At 51.5% G+C, this 27,431-nt stretch overlaps 2 protein-coding genes across 7 annotated transcripts; one reads left to right on the forward strand and one right to left on the reverse strand.

Annotated features, from left to right (window-relative positions):
• The first annotated feature begins 228 nt into the window (after positions 1-228).
• Positions 229-10,221, forward strand: Ndst2 (N-deacetylase and N-sulfotransferase 2). 2 transcript variants are annotated; one of them, XM_042690361.1, is made up of 15 exons: positions 229-344; positions 892-1,040; positions 3,415-4,730; positions 4,952-5,039; positions 5,326-5,480; positions 5,646-5,831; positions 6,275-6,403; positions 6,527-6,709; positions 6,799-6,895; positions 8,190-8,313; positions 8,456-8,630; positions 8,820-8,990; positions 9,083-9,192; positions 9,374-9,476; positions 9,576-10,221. In XM_042690361.1, exons 3-15 carry the CDS (start codon positions 3,726-3,728, stop codon positions 9,699-9,701), a joined length of 2,652 nt encoding a protein of 883 aa, XP_042546295.1. In that variant the 5' UTR covers positions 229-344; positions 892-1,040; positions 3,415-3,725; the 3' UTR covers positions 9,702-10,221. The 2 variants fall into 2 exon arrangements, with proteins under 2 accessions (XP_042546295.1, XP_042546296.1); XM_042690362.1 differs by lacking the exon at positions 892-1,040.
• A 110-nt stretch (positions 10,222-10,331) lies between these two features.
• Positions 10,332-26,966, reverse strand: Zswim8 (zinc finger SWIM-type containing 8). 5 transcript variants are annotated; one of them, XM_042690359.1, is made up of 26 exons: positions 26,473-26,966; positions 24,257-24,410; positions 23,921-24,015; positions 23,580-23,752; positions 23,296-23,403; positions 23,089-23,170; positions 22,838-22,958; positions 21,177-21,378; positions 20,851-21,026; positions 19,430-20,423; positions 18,593-18,703; positions 18,252-18,431; positions 17,720-17,903; positions 17,382-17,480; positions 15,946-16,070; positions 15,284-15,524; positions 15,028-15,186; positions 14,700-14,928; positions 14,241-14,530; positions 13,869-14,092; positions 12,290-12,781; positions 11,921-12,080; positions 11,617-11,793; positions 11,365-11,484; positions 10,927-11,105; positions 10,332-10,812 (listed from the first exon to the last, which is right to left on the reverse strand). In XM_042690359.1, the coding sequence occupies exons 1-26, from the start codon at positions 26,678-26,680 to the stop codon at positions 10,609-10,611; spliced, it is 5,487 nt and encodes a 1,828-aa protein (XP_042546293.1). In that variant the 5' UTR covers positions 26,681-26,966; the 3' UTR covers positions 10,332-10,608. The 5 variants fall into 5 exon arrangements, with proteins under 5 accessions (XP_042546293.1, XP_042546290.1, XP_042546291.1 ...); XM_042690356.1 differs by having other exon boundaries at positions 11,897-12,080; XM_042690357.1 differs by having other exon boundaries at positions 18,572-18,703.
• Between the last annotated feature and the right edge of the window lie 465 nt (positions 26,967-27,431).

Raw genomic sequence — 27,431 nt, forward strand, 5'->3', positions numbered from 1 at the left:
CTCCAGACTGTGCCATCGGGCGACAAGTTGTGGGGGGCATTGCGGACGCAGGCAAAAACAACTCGGAGGCCGTGGCTGGGGCCGAGCGGTTGCGAAAGGTTGTGTGGTTCCCCCCCGCACGTCGGTCGCGCGGCTGTCACGCTCGGAGCCTGCGGGGACCACGAGCGGCAGCGCGCTGTCCCCCCCTCGGCAGGAGCGGTGGTAGGGTCCGGCTGCGGCAGAGCGTTCGCTCGGAGATGGCGGAGCGGCCGCGACGCGGCCCGAGGCTCCGAGAGCAGGGAAGCTGGGCAGCCCCGGGACGCGGCGGAGCCCGGGGACAGCAGGGACGCCGCCCACTCCGCCGGGTGAGCCTCCCTTGAGGACAGCAACCCCCACACACAGTGGGGCCCCCCCAGTTCCTCCGCTCACAGACTCGCCGCTGAGTGTGACCATTGCGGAGTCGCCCCGGGCGGCCCCTCGCCCGCGCGTCCCTTCCACCACCGCCCTCACGCCCGCCTCGCCCCGGCCAGCCAGCTCCCTCACGCTCGGCCAGCGCAGTGCCTGCTTCCCGCTCACCCCAGGCGCCTCTGCCCCTTACCCCTACCCCTGGCGTGCCCCCGCCCGGGCTCTTTTATCTCCACCCTGACCTCGTGTTTCCTCACCAAGTTCGCTCCCCTGGTGAACCCGCTCCAACTCGGCTCTGCTGGTGTCCGAGTGCAGACCCTTCTGCGTCCCTGTTGCTATCGCTTGCAGCTCGGCAGCCGGCCCCGTGGTTTCTCCCCGTCTCCAAAACCTTCCACTGCTGCACGCAAACACACACACACTTTCCTCCCCTCACAGCCACCCTTCTACCCCACGCCCCATCCGAATGGCTCTCTTCTCGCCCCTTGGCTAAATCGCTGTTTCTTTTAGGTATGAAGCTGAAATGTAGTGGTTAACAGCATGGGGGATCTGGAGATCTGGAGCTTGACAGGCCTGATTTTGAACCCCAGTTCCTCCACTGACTGAGCTGTGTGATCCCGGGCAAGTTACTAAGCCTCTCAGCTTCAAGTTACTTATGGGTAAAATGGAAATAATAATAGTACTATCCATTTCCTACTTCTTAGGGCTGGTATAGAGATTAAATTCAGATGCTTCTTGACTTATGGAGAGAGAAGTGATAAATTTATCCTAAGCTGGACATGCTAAGTCAAAAATATACCTTACCTACTGAGTGTGATAGCTTAGCTGCTACTCAGTATACTTTAGTGTCAGTTGCTCAACCTCCTGATGATTCAGATGACTGGGAGATGCCACTGCTCAGCATCATAAGAGAGTATCATACTGCATATCCACCAGCTGGGGGGGGGGGGGGGGACTCAAAAATCAAGATGCTGGGGAAGCAAATCAGGGGTAGAACATGTACCTAGCATTCACAAGGTCCTGGATGTAAAATCCAGCACCAAAAAACAAAATGTAGTACGGTTCATTTGAAGTATGGTTTATACTGAATGCTTATGATTTTCACACCATTGTATATCTCCATCAGCAACCATTTGTATATGTATAGCTCTTGGAAGAATGCCTGACAGATAGCTCTCAACAAATATTAACTATTGGGGCTGGGAAGGTGGCTCAGTGGTAGAGTGCTTGCCTTGCATGCATGAGGCCCTGAGTTTGATTCCTTACTACCACATAAGCAGAAAAAGCTGGAAGTGGGGCTGACGCTCAAGTGGTAGAGTACTAGCCTTCAGCTGAAGATCTGAGGGGCAGCACCCAGGCCCAGAGTTCCGGCCCCACAACCGACCAAAAAAAACAAATATTAACTATTATTTACAGTGTCAATTTGTTCTCAGTGATTACTATGCTTTCTTTAAAGTTTCTTCTTTTTTTTTTTTTTTTTTTGTCAGTCGTGGGGCTTGAACTCTGGGCCTGGGCGCTGTCCCTCAGCTCTTCAGCTCAAGGCGAGTGCTCTACCACTTGAGCTACAGCGCCACTTCCGGCTTTCTGGTGGTTTATTGGAGATAGAAGTCTTACGGGTCTCTCCTGCCCGGGCTGGCTTTGAACCGTGATCCTCAGATCTCAGCCTCCTGAGTAGCTAGGATTACAGGCGTGAGCCACCAGCGCCCGGCTTAAAGTTTCTCCTAATTCTTAGAATTCACCCCTTCTCGTTTCTCACATTCTCTTTCTCTTCCTTTCTCCCTCCCTTTATCACTCACTCTTGCTTACTCGCTCGCTTGCTTGCTTACTTGCTTGCTTCCTTTCTTTTCTGGGGTGCTGGGTATTAAACTCGGCCTCATGCATGCTAAACATATACTCTGCCACTGAGCTGCAACTCCAGCGCCTATCACGATTTTTATTCAGTTTTACCCTGACTAAAGCTGAGCTCTTCGTAACTCATCTCTCTCAATTCTGAAGGACCCTGTCTCTGCCTAATCACTCCTGAGACAGGTCTGCAGCATGGGCCAGCCATTGGCCTTACTAAAAGTAGTGTAGGTAAGGAGACTATAAATCTTCTAGAAGCATTCTGTTTAAGAAAAATGAGATTACAAATTAAGTCTCCTTAAAACTGTTTTCTGATCACTATGCCTTTATACTTTCTAATTGGCTAGCTATGACTTAAGCTCATATTGCTCTCTGTCATCTGCTACTGGTTTGCTCTGTTTTTGTAACTGAACTGAACCTCTCATATTTTTGTAAGCTGAGCTCTTTAGGATTAGAGATGCCATTCCACTTTGGCTAAGTTAGGAAAGATAACTAAAATGGATAGGAAGAGATACGCTCTGGACCCGGCTTTTGGCTTTGCACATGTATTAGTGACATAACCTGTTCTGGAGCTATGGAAAAAGTAAAGGCTAAGAGGTAATTTTTCACAAACAGTAGAAAAGAGAGTCTACAAATTCTGGGTTAAGATGCTAATAGAATAATAATTAGCCCATCTCTTTCCTTTTGAGTACCCCTACCATAATGTCCACATGACTGCAAGTTCGTTAGTCTGTTAGATATATCGTTGAATTAGGTTGATGTGGAAGATAAACAGACTCACGAGTTTCCTCTGATCTGATGTTGCATTGGGCCACGAGACTTCTGGGGTTTTCTACCCATTTCTTACCAAAAGACCAGAGTTCTTGCAGGCTGGACAACTAATTGGTTGTGGGATAGGAACTTGCAGTGAAAGCCTGTTTTCAGTCTCCCAGGCTGTCTGTCCTCTGCAGAGAGCCTCTTCCAGCACTTGAGTTTGCTTTTCCAGCTTGAGCTTAAGAAAATTTGAACATTCACATGTGGGTTCCATGACAGCTAAGGTATGTGTTCTTCTATAGGAGATAATCCCCCTCCTTTGCTTTGAGAACAGATCATCAAGGGAGCGGGAAGTAAGAGAGATGGGGTGAGGAGGAGAATGGATTAATGATAGACTTTCAGGGGCAGAAGTAATCCATCCCTTTCTGTGTCTTACAGATTGTGGAGGCCAAGCTCGTGAACTTTGCTGATTTGTGATGTGAGAAGCTTTATCAGAGCCAAGGAAGCTAGATTTGCAGCGTGAAGCCATGGTCCAGGAGGCCATGGTGACTTGAGACTGCTGCTGCTTCTTCCTTTTCTACTCTAGAATAAATGGATTTGGTTCCCATCTCTTCAGGAAATTGACCCTGAGTGAATCCCTTTCCCCTATTTTCCTATCCTTCTACTCACCCAAGAAAACTTCTATCCTAGAGGACTCCCACCTCCCATCCCCAGAGGTGGTCCCTTATTCCTCCTTTATTTCCCTCGCCATGCTCCAGCTGTGGAAGGTGGTACGCCCAGCTCGGCAGCTGGAACTGCACCGCCTCATACTGCTGCTGATTGCTTTCAGCCTTGGCTCCATGGGCTTCCTGGCTTACTATGTGTCCACTAGCCCCAAGGCCAAGGAACCCCTACCCCTGCCCTTGGGAGACTGCAGCAGCAGTGGGGCAGCTGGTCCTGGTCCTGCAAGACCTCCAGTCCCTCCTCGGCCTCCCCGGCCTCCAGAAACAACTCGAACTGAACCTGTGGTCCTTGTGTTTGTGGAGAGTGCATACTCACAGCTAGGGCAGGAGATTGTGGCCATCTTGGAGTCCAGTCGTTTTCGTTACAGCACTGAGCTGGCACCTGGCCGAGGGGACATGCCCACGTTGACTGATCACACCCGTGGCCGCTATGTCTTAGTCATATATGAGAACCTGCTTAAGTATGTCAACTTGGATGCGTGGAGTCGGGAACTGCTAGACCGCTACTGTGTGGAATATGGCGTGGGCATCATTGGCTTTTTCCGAGCCCATGAGCATAGTTTACTGAGTGCCCAGCTCAAGGGCTTTCCCATTTTTCTACACTCAAACTTGGGGCTCCGGGACTACCAAGTGAATCCTTCTGCCCCCCTCCTGCATCTCACCCGCCCCAGCCGCCTGGAGCCTGGGCCACTTCCTGGTGATGACTGGACCATTTTCCAGTCCAATCACAGCACTTATGAACCCGTGCTTCTTGCCAACCTTCGGCCAGCTGAGCCTCCTGTGCCAGGACCTGTGCCTCGTCGAGCCCACCTTCCTACTGTGGTACAGGACCTGGGGCTTCACGATGGCATCCAGCGGGTACTCTTTGGCCATGGACTTTCTTTCTGGCTTCACAAACTGGTTTTTGTTGATGCTGTTGCATACCTCACTGGCAAGCGCCTCTGCCTGGACCTTGACCGCTACATCCTGGTAGACATCGACGACATCTTCGTGGGCAAAGAAGGTACTCGCATGAAAGTGGATGATGTTGAGGTCAGTCTTTATTTTTCTCTTTGCATTTCTTTCTGTAAAATTACTTAAATATCTGTCCTTATAAGTTGTTCAAGCTTTGGTCTGTCCAGCTCTTGCCATGATTCTGAGCTTATGGAAAGGCACACTCCTGCCCTTTGTAGGCAGGAAGAAATTTATTTTTCATGTAGCTTCGACTCAGTCTGTTTCCTCCTGATTTCTCATGTCTCTGCTACTCTTCTCAGGCTCTGTTGACCACCCAGAACAAACTCAGGACCTTAGTCCCTAACTTCACCTTCAACCTGGGTTTCTCGGGCAAGTTCTACCATACTGGTGAGTTTATTCTCCTGTGCATTCAGCATAGCATTATTGGTTTGATGTGTACCTTCATTGCTTATCTCTCTGGGAAGACTGGTTGAAGAAAAGGGGCATAGTTGGGAGCTGATGGTGGGCTTGCATCTTGCCTTAGTGATGGGAAAAATAAGTTGGCAGTAGGGCAAATAGAAAACCTGGGGTTGGAGGAGTCAGTAGCATTCCAAGGGTGGAAGGTGGTGTGTTGTAATAGCACAAAGGACAGAGGGCTGACTGGCTGTGGTCAGTGGTCAGTATGTGGTCACAGGGACAGAGGAGGAGGATGCGGGGGACGACATGCTGCTGAAGCACCGCAAAGAGTTCTGGTGGTTCCCCCACATGTGGAGCCACATGCAGCCACACCTGTTCCACAATCGCTCTGTGCTGGCCGACCAGATGAGGCTCAACAAACAGTTTGCTTTGGTGAGACCCTTGCATCTCTTCTCTACAGTTTCTCCCAGAATGAATTCCTCCTTTCAAATTTCCCCTACCGTTTCAAATTTTCTTTCTGTGGAGGCATCCCCGCCCTCTCTATCCTATACTCCCCAAACCTCACCAGGTCCTGGTGAGAGTCTATGCCATTCCCAGGAGCATGGGATTCCCACGGATCTGGGTTATGCTGTGGCCCCCCACCACTCGGGCGTGTACCCCATCCACACGCAGCTCTATGAGGCTTGGAAATCTGTGTGGGGCATCCAAGTGACCAGCACTGAAGAGTACCCCCATCTCCGCCCTGCCCGCTACCGCCGTGGCTTCATTCACAGTGGCATCATGGTGAGGGACTCCCACTACAACTCCCCCGATTAGTCTCCAGCCTGCTTTGACTTGTGACTTGTCCAAGTTCATGCTCATAGTAAGGGGTAAAAATCTGAAATCCCATGGGTTGGGAATGTGGTTTAGTGGTAGAGTTCTTGCCTAGCATGCGTGAAGCCCTTAGTTCAATTCCTCAGCACCACACAAACAGAAAAGGCTGAAAGTGGCGCTATAGCTCAGGTGGTGGAGCGCTCGCCTTGAGCAAAAGAAAAGAGGGTCAGGGACAGTGCGCAGGCCCTGAGTTCAAGTGCCAAGACTGGCAAAAAAAAAAAAAAAAATCAGGAAAGCCCTTTTATTATTATAATCATAGACTGGGCCTTCTAGAAACCCAGAGAATCTCGCTGCTTCACATTGTACTGTACAAATCTCATCTCAACTGTCTCTGTTGCTTGTTTTTCCTCCAGGTTCTCCCCCGGCAAACATGTGGTCTCTTTACTCATACAATCTTCTATAATGAGTATCCTGGAGGCTCCCGTGAGTTAGACCGGAGCATCCGAGGTGGAGAGCTCTTTCTGACAGTGCTGCTTAATCCGGTAAGGTGCAAAGAGGAAGGGCTGGAAAATTGACAAGCTGAAGTATTTGCAGGCCAGGGGCTGGGGGTTGATGGTGAGGTGGAGTAGCCTCTCCAAATCTGACATGAAGATGCCTTATTACAGATCAGCATCTTTATGACCCATTTGTCCAATTATGGAAATGACCGGTTGGGTCTGTACACCTTTGAGAGCCTGGTACGCTTCCTCCAGTGCTGGACACGGCTACGCCTACAGACCCTTCCTCCCATCCCTCTTGCACGAAAGTACTTTGAACTTTTCCCTCAGGAGCGAAGCCCCCTTTGGCAGGTAAAAGTGGAGCTCAGGCTGAAGAGAGGCCTGATGGGGGTGGAGTGTAAGAGAGGCCTTCCTTATCAGATTCTTGGCCTCACCTTCAGAATCCCTGTGATGATAAGAGGCACAAAGATATCTGGTCCAAGGAGAAAACCTGTGATCGACTCCCCAAGTTCCTCATTGTGGGACCCCAGAAGACAGGTAAATTATCCTTTAACACCTTACTTGCTCTGCCTTTATAAACCCAAACTCCTTTTGCCAAAGAGCTCCCACAGGTCCCAGTGGCTCATGCCTAGAATGCTAGCTAGCTACTCAGGAGGCTGAGATCTGAGGATTGCAGTATGAAACCAATCTGGGCAGGAAAGTCCTTGAGACTTTTTTTTTTTTTTTTTGGTCGGTCATGGGGCTTGAACTCTGGGCTTGGGCACTGTACCTGCACTCTTCAGCTCAAGGTGAGCACTCTACCACTTGAACCAAAGCACCACTTGTGGTTTTCTAGTTGTTTATTGGAGATAAGAGCCTCACAGACTTTCCTGCCTGGGCTGGCTTTGAACCACAATCCTCAGATCTCAGCCTCCTGAGTAGCTAGGATTACAGGTGTGAGCTACCAGCGCCCCACTTTCTTGAAACTCTTATCTCCATATAGAAATGGAGCTGTAGCTCTAGTGGTACAGCACTAGCCTTGAGCAAAAGTTTAGGGACAACACTCAGGCCAAGTTCAAGCCCCAGTAGTGGCACCAAAACAAACAAAAAACTCCCTTCTCTTACCTACTCAATGTAAATCTAATCTCACGATAGAGATTCTCACGGGGCTGGGAAGGTGGCTCAGTGGTACAGTGCTTGCCTTGCATGCATGAGGCCCTGGGTTCGATTCCTCAGCACCACATAAGCAGAAAAAGCCAGAAGTAGCACTGTGGTTCAAGTGGTAGAGTGCTAGCCTGGAGCTGAAGAGCTGAGGGACAGCACCCAGGCCACAGTTCAGGCCACATGACCGCAAAAAAAAAAAAAAAAGAGATTCTCAAATCTAGTTGTTTATCAGAATTTTGGGGTTTATGTTATTTTTTTTTTTTTTTTTTTGCTCTGTTTTTACTGTACTGGTGATCTAATGGCTTTGCATAGGCAAGTGCTATACCACTGAGCTCCATGGGTTTCTAGCCCTCATCCATGGAGTTTTGTTTTTGTTTTTGTTTTTTTAATTTCATTTATTTTTTTTTGTCAGTTGTGGGGCCTGAACTCTGGGCCTGGGCACTGTCCTCAGCTCTTCAGCTCAAGGCTAGCGCTCTATGTGGACTTTTTAAAGATCAAAGGGTTTTGATACACAGTCAAGGCTGAGAGCCATTGTTTTAACCCTTTACTTGGCCTCTCTGTTTTCTTCTCTCACTGTAGTTTGGCCATAAGGGATTATTACTATACCAAGTGATGATTTCTTACTTTCTTCAAACTCATGCTGTTCAGTTGGCTTCTTTCCTACAAAGGTCTGGTCTTTCCTGTTTAGGCACTACAGCAGTTCACTTCTTCCTGAGCCTGCACCCAGCTGTTACTAGCAGCTTTCCTAGCCCCAGCACCTTTGAGGAGATTCAGTTCTTCAGTGGCCCCAATTACCACAAGGGTATTGACTGGTGAGATTGGGACCATTTTTTTTTTTTTTAATGTTTCTCAGAGTATTTCCTTCTCCAAAAATAACCCCACTTAGCTTCAGTTAGCAGACATCAGGCTTCTTCACTCTGAAAACCTCTGCCTTTTTCCTATGTTACTTGCTAGGTACATGGATTTCTTCCCTGTTCCTTCCAATGCCAGCACTGATTTCCTGTTTGAAAAAAGTGCCACCTACTTTGACTCAGAGGTTGTACCACGGCGGGGAGCTGCTCTCCTGCCGAGAGCCAAGATCATCACTGTGCTCACCAACCCTGCTGACAGGGCCTACTCCTGGTACCAGGTCTGCCCGAGGCTAGGGACACATTGGGCCTGAGAGGGAGGTAGTGACTGCTAAGAGACAGAAAGGAGGGTAGGAAAATGAAACTAGTGCTTTAGGGAGTGGTGCCTGTACTGTCACCAGGCAAGGAATAAGGGCAAAATCATTCTGTCCAATCACCAGTCCTTGCCCTTCCTGTTCTTTGTCCTCTAGCACCAGCGAGCACATGGAGACCCAGTTGCTCTGAACTATACCTTCTACCAGGTGATTTCAGCTTCTACCCAGGCCCCTTTGGTACTTCGTTCCCTGCAGAACCGCTGTCTTGTCCCTGGCTACTATTCTACCCACCTGCAACGTTGGCTGACTTACTATCCCTCTGGACAGGTACAACCCTCCAAGAGCCCCCATTGGGGTTCCCATTCCCTTCAGCCCAGAGGCTTAGGAATATAGAGGGAACCACATCCCTGTCCCTTTAGTTGCTGATTGTGGATGGGCAGGAGCTGCGTACCAATCCAGCAGCCTCAATGGAGAGCATCCAGAAGTTCCTGGGTATCACACCCTTTCTGAACTACACACGGACCCTCAGGTGGGAGAGCATGACCCAGGGGAGGAAGGTCTGGGGGAAATGGGGAAGTAGGTTGCTGTATCTGTGTGGAACAGACCTGGATTGTCTCGCATGGCGAGACATGTATCCCTATGACTGAGAAGGGGTAGTGCGCATTTACGGGGCTCTTCTCTGCCACCCACAGCCTGTTCCTGTTGAACAGGTTTGATGAAGATAAAGGCTTTTGGTGCCAGGGACTTGAAGGTGGTAAGACTCGCTGTCTTGGTAAAAGCAAAGGCCGGAAGTACCCAGACATGGACACACAGGTGAGTGAAAACTCTGGGCATGGTACCTGTTCTACCTCTTGGGTGTGAGTCTGCCCCTCTCCTTACTGTTTGTTTCTGCCTCCGTGTTTCTCCTGTCAGTCCCGCCTTTTTCTTATGAATTTTTTCCGGAACCATAACTTGGAGTTGTCGAAGCTGCTGAGCCGGCTTGGACAGCCAGTCCCTTCATGGCTACGGGAAGAACTACAGCATTCCAGTGTGGGCTGATGTCCCGGCCCTCCTATACCAGCAAAAAGCCCCCTACTTCCCTCTGGGGCAAGCCCAGAGCAGGGCCCACAAGGGGGGTTAGTGTGGCCTGCCCCCGCCCCCTTCTACCTCAGTGGCCCCCATGGCTGGGATGGCTGAGAAGGGAAGGGCATGCCTTTCCCATAGCTCTGGGGCATACTAAAGGGGCTTCCCTTGGTACTCCATATCATGGTACTGGGTACCTTTGACCAATGAACTTGAGAGGTGGGGAGGAGTAAGAGGTTCCAGGAAGAGTATAGAATGTATTAGTCCAGTGGTTTTTCCTCTTTATCCCCAGCAGTGTATCTGTCTGGACCTGGCTATGGGAGGGACCCCTTGCTGTTGCCCCTTTAGTTGGGCAGTGGGATCTACCTGTGGCCCGGCCTCCCTAGTGTCATTCACATTGAATGGGGATGAGGTCGGACAGTGGCTCACAGAGCTGAGTATGAGCCCTAGCTTTGGGCCAGAAATGTCCTTAATAAACATCCTTATTTTTCTCTTTTGTCTGCCTCACTGGAGAAAAACCTAGAGTAAAGCAGGTATCAGATGTCTTCCCCCTCTCCCTGGGGTTTCAAGGGTCAACTGCACAAAGAGGGAAAAGGCCCAGGAGACTAGAGTACAAAAGGAGTTTATATATTTATAAATGCCAAATAAATACCAGAAGTCACCCAACGCCCCTTCCCAATTAGGGCTGTCTCCCCTAGCCCAAGGCTTCTCGGGTCTGAGATATCTTGGCCCCAAACTATCGTCCAAGAGCAGCTGCCTGTTTGGGCTACCAGGGAACTGAGCAGGCATGATGATCCGTCCAGCCAAATCTCACTCCCTCTGTTTAAGAGACCCCTATAGCCAAAGGCCTGTGTCCCTATGCAGAACCCTAAGGGGGCCAGACTTAGGGGGAAAAGGCGGTCATCTCAAGAGAGACCCGCTGCCACAACTCCTTGGTCTGTTTGCTGCGCTTGAGGTTCTGCAGGATGTCGTTGAACTGCATCATGCCCATGGGTGTCAGGCAGAAGGCGCTGCGAGCACTGCGGATGGCATTCACGAAGTCGTCGTAGTCGGCGGGGGTTAGGTGAATTAAGCGATGGTGGATGTACTGGAGGAGGACATGGCGTGTCAGCCTTGGTGCAAGCACAGAAGTGAGCCCATCCTCCCTCACCTACAACTGCTAGGTGTCCCACCCAGCTCCACAATTCCTGGGTTGTCCAACCTGCATGTATGCCTGTTGGCAGCGCTGCACCAGTTGGTGGAAGGCAGGGGCACGCAGGTGGTTGTGGGCATGAGCGGGGTTCAGCCGCTGCAGCGTCTCCATGACGATCTCCTGCAGCACAAACGGGCTCAGCACCCCCTTGGCTGCCCCCACACAGAACTGGTGCACGTAGTTCACTCCTGGGGGGCAGGGGGGAGGGGCATGAGACGGGGGTGGCCACCTCTGCCCTAGGGACCCAACTTTTATAGCTCTCACCTCTGGCCTGGCAGAGAGCCTCCCTCCACCCCCCCAGGAGCCGAGGTAACCCCCCGCCCTCGCGCACGCACACATACCCGACCAAGGCCTCAACTCTGAGCAAGAGCTAGGAAGGAGGTCTGGGATAGGAAGGTAGGGGGAGTGGATGGGGGGGACAATGGTCCTGAGGAGAGGAGGTGTTACCCAGCTTTGCTGCCAGCCCCAGCAACCATTTGACATCATCAGTGTAGGGGGGGGAGCGGGAGAAGTTGTTGGGGTGATCATTGTGTGCCCGGCGACCCAGCATCTCCAGTGCCAGCATTCCTGGGAGACAAGGATGGGCACACGATGGGGTACATCCTTATCCTTGCATGACTTGGAACTATCAGAAGGGGTCCACTGAAGAGCCTTCGGCCTTCGGTTGGGGATGGGGGTACAGAAGGGGTCTCCTCTCACCAACTCGGTAGGCAGCGTGCAGGTGGTGCAGACTGTGTGGATTGGCAGGTTGACTGTGCGTCTCCTCCTCGGGTGGTGGGAAGCCCCCGCTCACTAGCGGGCTGGGCTGTGTAGTCAGAGCAGGCAGTGATGCCCCCTGGATGGCTGGAAATGTGGATGCTGGGTGGACACTGCTCACTGAGGGTGCGACAAAAGCTATGTGAGCTCTTAGTCCAAAGAGGGTGTGAGAGGTTCCCTCCCTCCCTCCCTCCCCTGTCAAGTGGACCTCCCCTCCATTCACCTGTTCCCTGCCCCCACAACTCACAGGCCACACTGGTGGGCAGTGGGAGCCCTGGCTCTGTGTGGTAGGGATGGACTGTGATGGGTGCCATGGAAGGGACAGGGAAAGACACAGCAGTGGCAGCGAGGGAGGGAGGAGTCACGGAGTAAGGGTACTGAGCCCCCAGGAATGCAGGATGCACACCCTAGAGGCGGGGAAGAAGGAAGAAGGAAGCAAGTCATGTGAGGACTCCCCCTTCATCCCACAGATGGACCCTGCCTTGCTGCTTCTCCTGGGCTCCCAACACCTCCCCAGGACCTTTGGATTTCCATGTACCCCTAGAGTGCCCCATTCCAACCCCCACGAACTCCTAGCCTTCTCCCATATGCCCCACTCCCAGAATACTGGTCTCACCTGTGGGTATGCAGAGCCAGGCACCGGGAAGACAGCAGGCCGGGGCATATGAGGCATGGGGTGGGCAGGGTGAGCTGGATGAGTGAGGTACTGGGGGCTGCAGGGCAGGTGGGGCTGTAGAGCAGTGTAGGGGTGCAGGCCAGGGGAGTGACCGTGCCCCAGTCCTGGACCTGGATATAAACTGGACCCCACTGAAATAACTGGAACCACTGTAGCCGCTGCCGTCACTGCTGCCGCTGCTGCCACTGTAACAGCTTCAGTCCCTGGGCCCCCCCTTCCCTCAGGCAGTCCCCGTCCAGCCTCCCCAGCTGCCCTCATCCCGCTGACACTACAGCTTGTAGCCCCTTCACGAGCTGTGGATGAGCCACCTGCTGTTTGCTCATACAGCCAGAACCACTGGTGAGCCACCTCAAACAACACTTCAGGGTACACGCCCCCACCCTTAGCAGCCTCTTCCACTGCCATGCAGGCCTTCTCCAACATCAAGTTGTCCTGGAAGGGAGGAGCACAGAGTGTTAAAGGGGGAAGGGCTCAGCCCAGGAATGTTCCTGTGTTACATGACACCCTCAGGGTTGGCTGATTGATGGGGTGGTATCAGAGGGCACAGTATCAGAGCAGTGAGTCCTTTGCAGACACTGAACAAATACTTACCAATGGAAGACCCTGGGTCAAGTTCCTAATTCCTAACCCACCCCTCTCATGACCTCTCTCAGCCCTTCTGTAAGTTTCATCTTGGTTCCTAAACCACACACCTCTACTTCCTCATCTATAAAATAGGAATAATCCTATTTTAGAATTATGAAGTTAAGGATGTGACAATTGTGAAAGTATATTACAGGTTGAACATTCCTAATCCAAAACCCCCCCAAATGCTCTAAACTCCTATTTTAAGACACTTTCATTTTTTAGTGTCTTGCTATGTAGCCCACGCACTTGCAATCTTCCTGCCTGAGACTTAAGTGCTGGGATGGTAAGCGTAGACCACCACACCTGACCAAAATAAAAAACTTTTTGATCACTAACATGACACTTCACACAGAAAACACCATAAAACTCGTTTCATGTATACAATTACTGAAAATATTGTTTAGGGCTGGGGAATGTGGGTGAGTCACTTGTCTAACATGCACAAGCCACTGGGTACAATCCCTAATACCACACAGAATAATTTTAAGATTAGCTTCAGGCTACATGTATGTTATATATGAAATATAAATTTCACGTTAAGACTTAGGTCCCATCCCCAAAATACCTCACTATGTGTAGCCAAATATTCCAAAATCTGAATCTGAAACATTTCTGGTCTCAAGCATTAAGCTACTCAACCTGTAATACATAAAATGTTACCATGAGAGGACCAATTAGACACTGTGTAAACTCCTGGACATGGCCATCAAAGCACTGGGCTTTCAAACTGGGTGCAATAGAACATGTCTGAGGTCCCAACTATTTGGAAGGCTGAGGCAGAAGACACACCAGTTCAAGAACAGACTGGGCAACTTCGTGAGGCCTTGTCTCAAAATAAACTGAAGAGCTGGGCCCTTGAGTTTCCCCATGCCCAACCTCCCTGCCCAAATACCTGCTCTTTGCACTGCACCAAGGCCCGCTGGATTTCATTGGGGTTCAACGCATGAGCATGAGGCAGGCAGCTTAGGGCCAACTCTGCTGCGGCCCTCACCATATTGGAGTCTCGTGCCCGAGATGCTCTATCAGCCAGGGATGCGACCTCAGGGGGTGTCAGGTGCCCATCCCAGCATTCTACCAATATAGTCAGGGCTGCACTGCCAATCTCCATTGCCTGCCCTTTGGGGAAAGAAGAGAAGAGTGAAGTAGTTTGGTGTGGGCACCAGTGGGGCATATGGATGATGTCTGATCAGATCAATAATGCCACCAAAGACCCTTTTCTCCAGTTAGTCCCTCTCCCATACCCAAATCAGGACATTGGTTTTACCTGTAATCCAGGAAACGTGGGAGGAATAGGTACGTGAGAGCCAGTTTGGAGAAACAAAGTTGTGCAGGCCGAGGGCATAAAGCCCAATTTCGAAGGCGCAAAGGTGCAGGTTGCGATGAGGACCCTGGTGGCCCCCTGAGGAAGATGGATGTGTAAAAATGGAAGTGCTGCTGTTGCCCCCTGCCTTGATCAGCACTGTCTTCGCCAGCTCGAAATAGAAGTGTGCAGCTGCCTCTGATGGCTGATTGGGTACATGGGGGGCATGACTCTCGGGGCGCCGGCCCTTGTACCTGAAGGGGCAATGGGGTAGGGACAGGTTTGTGATTTTTTTCAAGTAGGTGTCTAGGTAGGTAGGGAAAGACCAAGGTGAGGAATTGGGGAAGAGTGGCTGGCTACCACTAGGTCAGTGGCTCTGAGAGTGGGCTGGGTCAGAGGAGCGGGGTGGTTCTTCCCACTGACCTGCCCACTTCAACTGTCTTTGCTCGGGCCCCTCCACTGGCACTGGCTCGGCGACTTCCACTGGAGGATGAGGAACCCAGTGAGTCCGATGAGGAGCTGCTAATGCTGTCACTGTCTTGTCCTCGACCCCAAGAAGTGGGGGCCCAGCCTCCTCGCAGTGGTCTCCGGCTCAAGGTGGGGGAGCTATCCGATGTTGTTTCTGGGGCACTGCTGTCAATGCTGGCCATGCCTGAGTCCCCCAAGAGAAAATCAGTCTCAGGAGTTCCTGCAATCAGACCCCAATCTGCAGGAATGTCCTGCCTCCATACCATCTCAAGGGGTACCTCACCTGTGTGCTTCTTTTTGGGCCTCCCTGGAGATCCCCAGCCCCGTCCATTATAGCCTCCACGACTACCGAGTGCCAGACGACTGGGAACCTTCCCCTCTTGCCTTGGGGTCAAAGCTGCCTCAGGTGGGAGACCATCACAGGGAGAATGTGGAGAGCTTTCTAGGTAACAAAATTAGACACTGGGATGAGCCCAGGAAAGGGTATCCCAACATGGGTCTGTACTACTCATCCCCCCTGCCCAGTGCCCCCACCTCACCAGGCACATTCTTCTCTGTGTAGCCCTCAGTGGGGCCTGGCCCAGTCCCTGCCATGTTCCCTGGCTGAGCAGGCCCTGCAGAGCCTGAGGCCAATGGCTGTAGGGCCCCTGGGGCAGATGGGGCCCCGTGCTTGGAAGGAGACCTCTGGTTGGCTGTGGCCGGGCGGCTAGATGAGTAGAATGAACTCAGTGTCTGTGGCTTGTGTGTCTGGCTCTCTCGATCCAAGAGTTTATCTAAGATCTGAAGAAGAGAGAAGCAATGACAAGATGTCCTTTGTCCTGACTTCCATTATCTTCTTTCTCCTTGAAGCAGCCTAATGCTACCTCCTCAGGAAGCTTTCCCCAGTTAGAACTACAGGATAACCTCCCAGCTTACATGTCTTGGTATCCTCCGTAACACTTACCTCAAGACTGAATATACTGATATTCAATAAACATTGAAATAAATGAATGAATGACTTTATGCTCTCTGCTTCTCTTCTTCCACCTCATGCCCAAGCACACCTATAAGAACCATTGGTCTCTTGTTCTTTATGAGAAGTCCCCAAGATACCTCCTATGGGCAGAATAGTACTTTTCTCATTGTACTGGAAACTTCGGAGAAAGGATGTGACATTTGCTTGCTCTGTGTCTGACAACAGCCCAATACCTCAATCCCTTACCTTCTTGAGCTTAGCCTGGTCATCCTTGTAAGTGATCATAAGCGCTAATGCCAGGTCACCCTTCTCCCGACGTGTGCCTTCACACAGGAGGGGATGTTCTGCCTCGCTCACTGTTGTCTTCATGCCTGTGAGGAGGGCTCGTGGGGATTAAGACTGACCAGAACTTCCAAGGCAGCAAGAGCAGACAAGTCGGGGCCAGTCACCAGAATGTGAGGTAAGGGTTCCCTTGGCCCAACTCACATCATCTATACAAGGGACCCTTTGTTTACCAGATTCAACCTAAGTTCCATCTGCTTCTCAAGGCCTCAAACCCCTTGAGGCATGCATCTACCAGGCATGCATCTATCACTTTAGGAGAGCTGAGTTCCTCATTCGCATGAGGACTTGATTCCAGCTGAGTGTTTATGGTGTATGTGTGCAGTTTTGAGGGAGTGGTACTGGGCCTTATGCTTGCTAGGCTGGCTGGTATTTTCTGCTTTAGCCACATCTCCAGCCCTAGCAAACCATTTTGCCTGTGCTGGCTCCAAACCTTGAACCTCCAAATCTTAAGGCTCCTGAGTAGCTAGGATTGCAGATGTGATCCACTGATGCTAGGCTGATTTTTAATTGTTCAGTAGTCTGGGTCTATGTTGTCCAGGCTGGCCTCAAACTCACAGCCCCAAGGAATATTCCTTCTCAGCCTTCTGATCAGTAATGACATATACCATTACACCTAGCTATAGCTAAGTCTTTATTTATGGTGTTACCCTATCTAGAGCTTACCAATCTTTCTAACCCACATCCCATATGCTATCACCTCTTTGGGACAATTCCCTAGATTTTTGTTTTGCTGCACTTACATACCTACATTTGTTTATTTACTTATTTATTTATTTACGTATGCCAGGACTAGGGCTTAAATTCAAGGCCTGGGCACTGCCCCCAAGTTTCTTCACTCTAGGCTAATGCTCTACCATATTGAGCCACAGCTCCACTACTGGTTTTCTGGCAGTTAAGTGAAGATTAGAGTCTCACAGCAATTTCTGCCTGGGCTGGCATGAGCCACCAGCACCCAGCTTATTCCTGATTTTCTTTTTTTTTTTTTGTTTTTTGTTTTTTTTTGGGTCCGGTCGTGGGGCCTGAACTCTGGGTCTGGGCACTGTCCCTCAGCTCTTCAGCTCAAGGCTAGTGCTCTAACACTTGAGCCACAGCAACACTTCCGGCTTTTTTCTTATGTGGTGCTGAGGAATCGAACCCAGGGCCTCGAGCATGCAAGGCAAGTGCTCTACCACTGAGCCACCTTCCCAGCCCCTCCTGATTTTCTTATAGCAAAGTTAGCTTACATATAGCACTGACTCCCATTTTTGCCCCTCAGGAACAGGATCCAAGTCTCATGTCCCTCAAAGCTTGGATTAAGCTTGAACTCATAGACATGCTCAAGATACTGACAGACTTACCCAAGGCAGCAACTGCTGCTTCAAATCCCAGCTCTTCATCTCCAGGCATCTCATTGTTCCAGTTGCGACTTGGGGGACGGGAACCCGTGGGGGAAACCACTAGGTGAAAGGTGGAGGATGTCAGGCAGACACAGGACACAGGACAGGCACAGGAGAGAATACAGAGAACACAAGACCCTCATCATTCCAGACCTACCCATGAAGCTGCCTGATGGGCTCATCCTAAAGGCGATTCAGACAACCTTGGGATTCTTGGGTTTTCCTTGGAGAAAGCTACCTCCTCCCCCCCCTCTCCCGCCACACACTACTCCCAGTCACTATAGGAACAGGTACCATACCTGGAGCACAGAGAACGTCAAAGATGAAACTGGCCAACATGAGGGGCAACACGGGCCGATAGTCACAAAGTGTGCCTTCCCGAAGCTCCTCTGCCCGGCACCGCATGGTACTCATCTCACTGGGACCCAGAGGGATTTTCTTGAGGAGGGCGGCCACCTCAGACTCCTGGTATGCCAGCTTCACCTGAGGGCACAGGGAGGAGTTCAGATATCCTCTACCTCAAGAGAGGTTGCAAGATTCACCTTGAAAACTGAACAGGGAGCCAGTGCTGGTGGCTCACACCTGTAATCCTAGCTACTCAGGAGGCTGAGATCTGAGGATCACAGTTCAAAGCCAGCCTGGGCAGGAAAAGTCCATGAGACTCTTATCTCCAATAAACCAATCAGAAAACCAGAAGTGGTACTATGGTTCAAGTGGCAGAGTGCTAGCCTTGAGCTGAAGAGCTGAGGGAGAGCGCCCAGGCCCAGAGTTCACGCCCCACAACCAACAAAAAGAAAGAAAACTGAACAGGGCTCAGATGAGACCGCTGACCTCCAAGGCCTTGGTAGAAGCTGGGGGTCGCTGTAGCTCCAAGGCAAACATGCCAACTCGGAAGGCCAGGTTGTGGTGCTCAGGGCGCTCGCTTAGCACTGTCAGCAGGAAAGCGGCCTTGGTGAGGGTGTTGGTAGCTACCCAGGTCTGACGGCTTGTGGACACCTTGTTCTTCTTGCCCTAGAGACAGAAGTGCAAGAAGGCAAGCAAATGAGTCTAACTCACCTCTGTGGAGGTAGAAGGAGGCTCTCACTTGGGGTGGGATAGAGGAGCAGCGGTACGTGGTGGCCAGGAAGGTAGAGGAAGGAGGTCTCTCTCACCTTGGCAGGGGGCGGCTCTACCTTGAGGTCGGGTGGGTTGGCTAGCAGGTCCTGGGCAAGCTCCACAGTGAGGCGGGAAGCCTCACTGCTGTAGCCGTGTGCATGCAGGGCTTCAGCACAAGCAAATAACACCTGGAGAGAGGACATGGACCACAGGGCTTGAAGACCCAACTCTCATGGGCAGGACCCTATGCTCACTATGTAGCACACACTCCTTAAATGAATGCTATATGCTGAGCCCTGAGTACTCCACAGGGGCTCAGCGTATGAACACAAGCTGGCGTGATATGATGCCAGCCACTATTGGCAAAGATCAAGAAGGAAGCAAGTAGGACTCGGAGCAGAAAGGTGGTACGAGGGGAAACTTCCCACCGAATGTGGTCTTTAAAGTCTCTGAGACTTAAAGAAGGAATGGGAGCTAACCAGGCCAGGTGAGGAGAGAGAACACTGCAGTCAGAAAGGCCAACCTGTATAGAACTACAAAGCAAAGGAGGAATACAGAAGACGCCAGGAGAGGGCCACTTGCATGGAGGATGAGGAACAGCGTAGCCAGACCAAGCCAGAGAAGCCAGAAAAGACTGGACAGAGAGGAGCCTCACCCATCATGCTGAGGACTTGCATTTTTATTCTAAGGACATTGGAAACCACTAAAAAGTCTTGCACACAACCTGCCATTTTCACAAGCATCAATGTGGAAGCATGAAGAAAATGAAGGTGCATGCGCTGGTCAGTTGGGATCCCACTACAGGATTCAAAGTCATGCTAACAGGCACTGACATTTCCAACTAAGGCTAGAGGACCCTTCCCAGCAGTGGCTAAGTAGCACCCAGTCCGCCCTCTCTTCCCCAATCCCCTCACCTCCATGCGGCTCTCCTGTTCCAGTGGCTTCAGCCCAGCAAACAGGTCATGTTCTTCCCCAGCCCCGCCCTCAGCCTTTTCCTCCTCGCCTCCAGCCCCGTCCTGCGCATTCAGGTAATATGCCTGGTAATCATCATCCTCCTCTCCAACTGCAGGGGATGCCTCCTTGGTTTTGGGGAGTCCACTGCCACTGTCATCCGTGGAAGGGAGGTCATCTCGAGCACAGACTCTACCAGGCAAGAGGCCAGGGGGGGCAACAGAGGCTGTGGGAGGCTCAGGCCCTTCTGAGAAGTACACGCCAGCATCTTCTTCATAAGTATCTGGAGGCTCAGGGAGGAAGGTAGAAGGACCTCGGGAACCACCAGGGGGAGGACAAGGTGGAGGGCTTTCTGGGAATCCACCAAATGTGCTGGCCTCTGCACCCAGGGCCAAGCTGCTGTCATCCAGGCTCATTTCTGCCAGATCGGGCTCCAGAGAGCTGTCTTCACTGCTCAGCCGTCTCTTGCTCCCGTTGCCCGCTGAGCCCTTGCCTCCACTGCCAGGCCCACCCAGTACCTTGGTTTTGCCCCCACCTGGACCCATTTTGTGCAAAGCCTTATCTCCCCCTTCAGCAGAGAGGCGGCGGGGCCCCCGCTGTGATGAGGAGACCCCCTCACCCAATCCCTTGCGTTTGGCCCCAGGCTCTTTGGGCCGCACAGCTGGGTCAGTAGGAAGAGGTCGGGGCCGGTCCCGGGATTCCTCCAGGCCTCCAGAACGGGAGGCTCCTGGCCGAGGTGGTAGGGCCCGGGCCCAACACAGGGCTAACTTCCGGTCAGTGCCACTGTAGGTGACACCAGGAAGTGGGTAGGCCTCTTCCCAGTTAAAGTAACAGGCTTCCACTGCTGGCCGGAAGCCAGGAAAGAGCCGCTCCAGGGTCTTCTTGTGCTGTCCTCGCTTTACATTTTCAATCACCTTTAGCTGCCACTGACGCAGCTGTGCACACAGTTCCCGCCGGCTGTGGGAACAAAGGCAGGAGGCTGCTCAGGGGACAACCCAGCAGTCTGCACTAAGAGGAAAAAGGAGGGCAGGGAGTAGGGGTACAACCAAGAAAGGCATAGGGAAAGAACACAAAGTAGCATTTCTTGAGCCAGTCCTATAGACAGCAGTGCAACAGAGCAATTTTGACAAATTGATGCTGCTTAGGAAAGGAAAAAACCACTCAGAAACAGGACTCTTAAATGTCAGTAACTGTGTTTCTTCCCCCGCCCCCCCCCCCCCCCCCCGACTTCACCCTCCATGCCCCAAGTGCTCAGGATAAAGTATTAGAATACTTATTCTCTAGGGTGAAAATAAAGGTACATCCCCATGTATGAAGAGATAAGAGAGCTTGGTCTGGTCTGGTCTGGTCAGTCAGTGCTCTGGGGAGTCTGGGGAAGACTCACCGCTGGGGGCTGAGAGCAGGATCTAACACAGCCAGCCTCCATAGTGTGACCATCTCGTCACACATGCTTGCACATGCGTGGGCTGCCACCTCTGACTGACCATTGCTACGGCCCGTGTGCCCGCTGGCGCTGCTATGTGAGGCTGAGGTGCGCACACTGTACCACCAACCTGTAATCTAGAAATAGAGAGAGCTGTGGAATGCACCTGCTAGCTCAGAAGTCACAGCATTCTTCCCTGACATCCCTGTTGCAAAAAGAATGAGGCAGAGGGAGTGAGGAAGGGAAGAAGCCATTGTGAAGCTCCCCACCCAACTTTAGGGAAATACCTGTTCGTAGGTGAGGCACTGATCAGTGAGGATTTCCAGCAAGGGGGCAGCATTGCTGTCCCGCCGCTTGAACATCTCTCGCACAATGCTCAGTAGGTTCCAGACCCCCTCTGGCTCACGGCCCCGGAGAGGGCGCAGCAGACATGCCCATTCCGCAGCAGCTGGAGGCTCCGTGGAAGACAGATACATTGAGTTCACATCACTGTGAAAGGAGTGGAACAGAAGAGGGGGCTGAATGCACAGGTCAAAGAACAAGGGGGCTTCAACCCAAAGGAGGTGCCACCCCAAATACAGAGTAAAGGGCAAAGGGTGGCCATGAAAAAACATCTTTTCTTTCTTTCTTTTTTTTTTTGGTCGGTCGTGGGGCTTGAACTCTGGGCCTGGGCGCTGTCCCTCAGCTCTTCAGCTCAAGGAGAGCACTCGACCACTTGAGCTACAGTGCCACTTCCGGTTTTCTGGTGCTTTATTGGAGATAGGAGTCTCACGGTCTTTCCTGCCTGGGCTGGCTTTGAACTGAGATCCTTGGATCTCAGCCTCCTGAGTAGCTAGGATTACAGGTGTGAGCCACCAACGCTGAAATAACATCTTTTCTTGTGTACCAGTCCTAGGTACACACTCAAGGCCTGGGTGATGTCCAAGGCTAGCCCTCTACTACTTGAAATAGCTCCACTTCCAGCTTTTTTGGTAGCTGATTGGAGATAAGTCTCACAGACTTTCCTGCCTGGGCTGGCTTTGAACTATTATCCTCAGATCTCAGCCTCTTGGGTAGGTAGGATTAAAGGCATGAGCCACTGGTGCCCAACTATTTCAAGAATTCTTTTTTTTTTTTTGGTCAGTAGTGGGGGGTTTGAACTCTGGGCTTGGGCGTTGTCCCTGCACTCTTCAGCTCAAGGCAAGTGCTCTACCACTTGAGCCACAGCACCACTTCCAGTTTTCTGGTGGCTAAATGGAGATAAGAGTCTCATGGACTTTCTTTCCCAAGCTTTCCCTCGATCCTCAGATCTCAGTCTCCTAAGTAGCTAGGATTACAGGCATGAGCCACTAGTGCCCAGCTTCAAGAATTCTTAATCTTTCTGGGTGCCAGTGGTTCCCACCTATAATCCTAGTCCGTCAGATTCTTATCTCCAATTAACCTCCAGAAAAATCACAAGTGGTGCTGTGGCTCAAGAGGTAGAGTGCTCGCCTTGAGCTGAAGAGCGCAGGGTCAGCACCCAAGCCCAGAGTTCAAGCCCCAAAACCTGAACTCTGAATCTGGGCATTGTCCCTCAGGTCTTCAGCTCAAGGTTAGTACTCTACCACTTGAGCCACCCCGCCACTTTCAGCTTTTTCTGCTTATGTGGTCCTGAGTAATCAAACCCAAGGCATCATGCATGCAAGGCAAGCACTCTACCACTGAGCCACCTTCCCAGCCCCAAGAATTCTTACTCTTTCTTTGCTTCAATTTCCTGATTTGTCAAAGAAGAAAAAGGACTCTTGCTCTACTTAGATAAGAACAGACCATTCTGTGACTCTACATGATCATCCATGTGTTTGTCGATGACATTTGTGTGCCAGGCACCATGCCAGTGCAGGGAAGAGAAGGTAGAGGATGAAGGCATTAATAGAACAAAGGATGTGCCAGCAGCATGAGGATGGTCTTGAGATGCAGAGATGGAACTCACCTAAAGACCACAGGGGAGGGGCCACAGAACTTGTGCAGTGTCTTCTTGATGTTGTCAGTGAGTGTGGACTCATCCAAATACCAAGTGCTCTGGTCTGAAGCTGAGGGTCCCGCTGTGGGGTCTAGGCAACGACAGGTAGTCAATCATCTATTTAGAGGAGTCTGGATTTGCCTGCTACTATGGAGCCTGGAGTAAGGGACACTCTGTACCCCAGCATGCTGTCTACATATTGCCCTTCTCACCACACTCACCTGGGGCTCCACACACTGTATTGATCGCAGTTGACTGAGAGGAGAGAAGTTCATCCAGGAGACGCTGGGCTGTAGGGAGGATCTAGGGAAAGAGGGACAAAGGCAGAGAAAACAGAACACAAATGAGCCCAAGAGGCCTGGGCCTAATAAGATGGCTGATGTGCAGTCCTAAGGCAAACTGGTCAAGGGTGTCCTGAGCTCACTCACCTGCTGAGGGAGCTCACTGATAAGGTACTGAGCAAACTTCTGCAGCTGGTCCCGCTGTAATCGAGACAGGGACTCTGAAACTGGGGCCCGCAGGCAGACCGCAGAAGCCTTAAGAGGATGGAGAGAGAAATGAAACCATATGAGAAAAGGCTTTACGAAGCTGGAGCTTGGAACAGATGGGCAGAGTAGGGGAGGCAAAGGGGCTCACGTTATGGCCAGGCATGCAGCAGAGAAGGGGGGGATGGAGCGTAGGATAGGGCCAGAATAAATTGGGAGGGCCTCACGTTGTGGATGCGGAAGAGACAGAGTGCCACGACATGGGTGCACCATTTGGCCCCAGCCCCACAGGTACAGCTGCAGGAAGTAACCCGACAGCGGTCAAACATCACAGCCACGTTGTAGGCCCCTTTGGGAGGGACCATCTGTGGTGGCACCACTGTAGCACTCAGGTGGAACCCTGGAAAAATATAAGAGTATGGTCAAGAAAGAGCCAACAAGACCTGCCCTCAATCCTTCCTGGCTTGGTAGTTATTCAACAACCTGCTCCACCTTCTTGCAATGGCTTTAATTTTAACACAGGTGATGGGAGGCACAAAGCTGCCACGGGGCATGATAAGATCCTTACCTATTTGCAGTGGGTCCTTCACAGCCCTCATGCGAAACAGCTGATCGCCTCGCTGGAACTCATCTGCACTGCCATTGGCTAGACATGAATACAACCTGGGGGCAAAAGAGGACATGGCAGCAATCTAACAAATAATCTTCCACAGACCCTTGTCAGGGACCACAGTGTCCTGGGCACATTCTCTCCCACCAACACTGCTTTTTTGGAAAAACCGCAGGCCCTCCTTCTCTTATCTTCCCCATAGCACAGCCTCAAATACAACATCTTCTTTGTTCTACAGAAATCCCAGCAGCCAGTGTGGGATCTCACTCCCACCCATCAGTCCTCTGGTCTCACCGAATGTCCTCTTCATTCTCAGGGAAGCTCCAAAAAGCAATTCGGAGCTGAAGCTGCTCAGGCACTGGAGGGTAAACTTTCTCCACCACTTCAAATGGGATATGAAATGCCACCTGCTTTGCTGACAGTTCCACCAATGGGATCACCAGTCCATCTTTGGAAACAAAGGTTGGGAGTGGAAGAAAATAAGGGGAAATGAAAAGGGCCATAATTACTTGGCTTAAATGCCAGCGCCATTATCTTGGGGCCCCCTTCACTATGAATAAAGAAATGAAAATCCAAGGGACATTTATATGAGGGTGCACACTTAAAATCTTTTCTAGGGGAAGGGAGCTAGGTAGTCCACATCCCACAGACTGCTACTTTAGCCTATTAACACAAGACACCAGGGAAATTCCAGGAAACTCCTGGCCACACAGTTTGTGTTCCTCCATCTAGCTGGTAACCTGTTAACAAGGGCTGACTATCAAATTTCCCACATACTAGCCAGCCTCTGGATTCATATGGCATTGTTACTATCTTTCCTGTGGCATTCTCCTTTTCTGATTGCTTTTTCACCACACCCTTTTCTCTACATGGCTTCAGGCCCCCATCTAAGCAGAAAGCTAGGCCAGAGTCCAAAACAGTTCATTAGGAACCTCAAAAAGGACCTCAAAGGAGTTAGAAAGGGACCTCTGGCACACCTAAATGCTGACTTCCCCTAATGGAAACTCTCAAAGGAAGACAGCTGTCCCAGATGACCAAACCTAGCTGTTGCTCCTGGCATCATCTGGAGTAGGATGGAGTCAGCATTCAAGACTTTCCATGGTTTTACTCAAAAAATAATGATAACATGATAGACTGAACGTCTATCATCTTTTCATAACTGAAAAGAATCTTTAAAAAAAAAAGAGTTAAATCCTTTATTTCACCAGTAAACAACTGAAGGTAGCTGTGAAAGGCTGGAGTGGAAATGACATGATCATTAAATGACAGGCCTTAACCTAGCCAGGAAAAGATCAAAATCTTCACCACCTTGACTTCATTCAGTTACTTTCCTCAAAATGAAGGAACTCTAAGCCCTAAGGCCACCCACACACCCACACTTGCAAATATGAAAGAAGCAGGAAAGCCATAGACTACACACAGTGAAACTACTTATGACTGGTGTGTGTGTCTGTTATCTCTCCCAATAATGTTGAATACCACTACTGCTGTTACTCCTAGAAAGTGACACATACCAAAGAAGCACCAGAAATCTCTGCAGAGCAGTTTGGAAAACAGGACTCTTGGGAAAGGATCTGAGTAGAATCAAATTAAATCCTTCAACTGCTGAAGGAAGCCAGCTTTCCCTGAGGCCCATGGCAAAAACTGCCATGAGCAAGGCTGGGAAAGGATGTGGGGGAGTCCCAAGCCTGAGGAGCTTCTCTTCACTCTCCTTTCCATTCCCTCCAACAAAGCAAATTCTTCACAGAAATAATCTGTTATTTCAGTATAAGACCCAAGAATGAAAGAAACTGGCAGAAAGCCGACAAACAAAACAAAAGAAAAGTACTTTAAGAAAGCCCAATTAGCCACACTCTTGCTCACGCTTGAAACAGGGAAAGCTGTAACTCCTATCCACGTCCCAGTCTTGGCAAAACTCTGATCTAACCCTGAGAGTTACGGAATCTCCTCGCACAGGCCAGTTCACTCCCACTTTCCTTTCCGTGGGCTCCATTCTTGGTGCAGCCGGGATCAGAGGTCAACACCCAGCAGCAAGAAGCTCCCAATCCACTTTTCAACTCAGTGACGCACCTCAAGCGGTCACTTCACAATCTCCCCCTAACCACATTCTCTTCGGTCTACTTTCTCGTTTGTCAAAATCTCAACTGGGTGAAGTTTTTCCGAGGCAGAGAACAGATACTTCCCTTACTTCATCTCTAAGGCAGGGAGGAACAACAAAAAGATCTTTCTGCTCAAACTCAGGATTTCGATTTCCTTGCCACGACGCACACAAAACACATATCACATCACACACGCGCGCGCACACACACACACACCACACACACAACACACACACTACTGAAGTCAGCCCATCCAAGGAAGGTCAGAAAAGCGAGCCCTGAACCCGTTCAAGATTAGGACAGCTCCCCGTCGGAATCCGTTCAATATCAGGACAGCTCCCCGTCCGGGACCGCTCTAGGGCGAGGCCCGAGCAGGGCCCGAGCTCCCCTCCCCCGCGCCGCTCCACTCACCTCGCATTCTGCTGCCGCCGCCACCACCGCCACCGCCGCCGCCAGTGGGGGAGTTGGGCCCCGCGGACTGTTTGCGCCATCCCCGCCAGTTCTGGCAAAGGCTTTCGGCCTCGGAGATGAAGGAACAGAGTGAATCCTCTTCAAAGCGATCGGAATCCTCGAACGAGAAACGCTCTCCGTCCTCCCACTCGGCGAACATCAGCTCCATGGGGCCCGCACCCCCCGGAGCTGGGTCCCCCCCCGCGGGCCCAGGTCCTGGGCCGCCGGCCGGGGACTGAGGGGAGGCCCGGGGCCTGAGGGGCGAGCCGGGGCTGGGGGTGGCCGGGGCGCTCAGGGCGGCCGTGCCGGGAGAAGATCTCAGGCCTGAGAGAGAGACGGGACCGAGCCTCGCCCAAAAGCGAGGTACGAATGAGGATCGTGGCCGGTCCTCGAGACTCGGGGCCCGGACGAAGCGCTGGGCGGCCGGGGCCTCTAAGCGGCTGCGGCGCCGCCTCCCCCATCAGCTGATCTGAACTTCCGGCCGCGCCGGCCATCACCACTTCCGCCCGCGCGCGTTGCTGAACTGGACGGGGTACGGGCGCGGGCTGGGGACATGTTTGTTTTTGCGGCGTTTTATGCTAATTTCTCGAGCCCACCTCAGACACCCTAACAAGCACCCAGCCCCGAAGGTAAAGGAAACGACTACAGATGTCACCAGTAAGTCGGTTTTCATAACCCCCTTAGGGATAAACAGCTGTTGGTGCATCTCGGGAATTGTAGGCTGACGAGAGACAGCACGGATGCAACAGCACGGATACAGACGGAGACAACTCTATCCAACTCTATTGGATAGAGTTATTGTCCTGACTCGGGATAGGCCCTAAATCCGCATCACCTTGTGGGAATTGTAGTCCAGAAGCCGGCTTTTTAGAGGCGTAACTGGGAAAACACTAGGAAAGGCTTTTGATTTCAGAAAATGG

The sequence above is a fragment of the Dipodomys spectabilis genome, unplaced genomic scaffold (genome assembly GCF_019054845.1).
Source record: "Dipodomys spectabilis isolate Male_0828 unplaced genomic scaffold, ASM1905484v1 ptg000136l, whole genome shotgun sequence".
NCBI classification, from domain to species: domain Eukaryota; kingdom Metazoa; phylum Chordata; class Mammalia; order Rodentia; family Heteromyidae; genus Dipodomys; species Dipodomys spectabilis.

Excerpts from the sequence above, each read along its gene's own strand:
- Ndst2 (XM_042690361.1), top strand. The coding sequence starts at position 3,726 with ATGCTCCAGCTGTGGAAGGTGGTACGCCCAGCTCGGCAGCTGGAACTG. Across the intron at positions 5,481-5,645 it reads TCAACAAACAGTTTGCTTTG|GAGCATGGGATTCCCACGGA; the intron begins GTGAGACCCTTG and ends TGCCATTCCCAG. Across the intron at positions 6,404-6,526 it reads TGACAGTGCTGCTTAATCCG|ATCAGCATCTTTATGACCCA; the intron begins GTAAGGTGCAAA and ends GCCTTATTACAG.
- Zswim8 (XM_042690355.1), bottom strand. The coding sequence starts at position 26,680 with ATGGAGCTGATGTTCGCCGAGTGGGAGGACGGAGAGCGTTTCTCGTTC. Across the intron at positions 24,016-24,256 it reads GAGAATGAAGAGGACATTCG|GTTGTATTCATGTCTAGCCA; the intron begins GTGAGACCAGAG and ends TTTTGCCCCCAG. Across the intron at positions 18,432-18,571 it reads TAGAGCCGCCCCCTGCCAAG|GGCAAGAAGAACAAGGTGTC; the intron begins GTGAGAGAGACC and ends TTCTGTCTCTAG.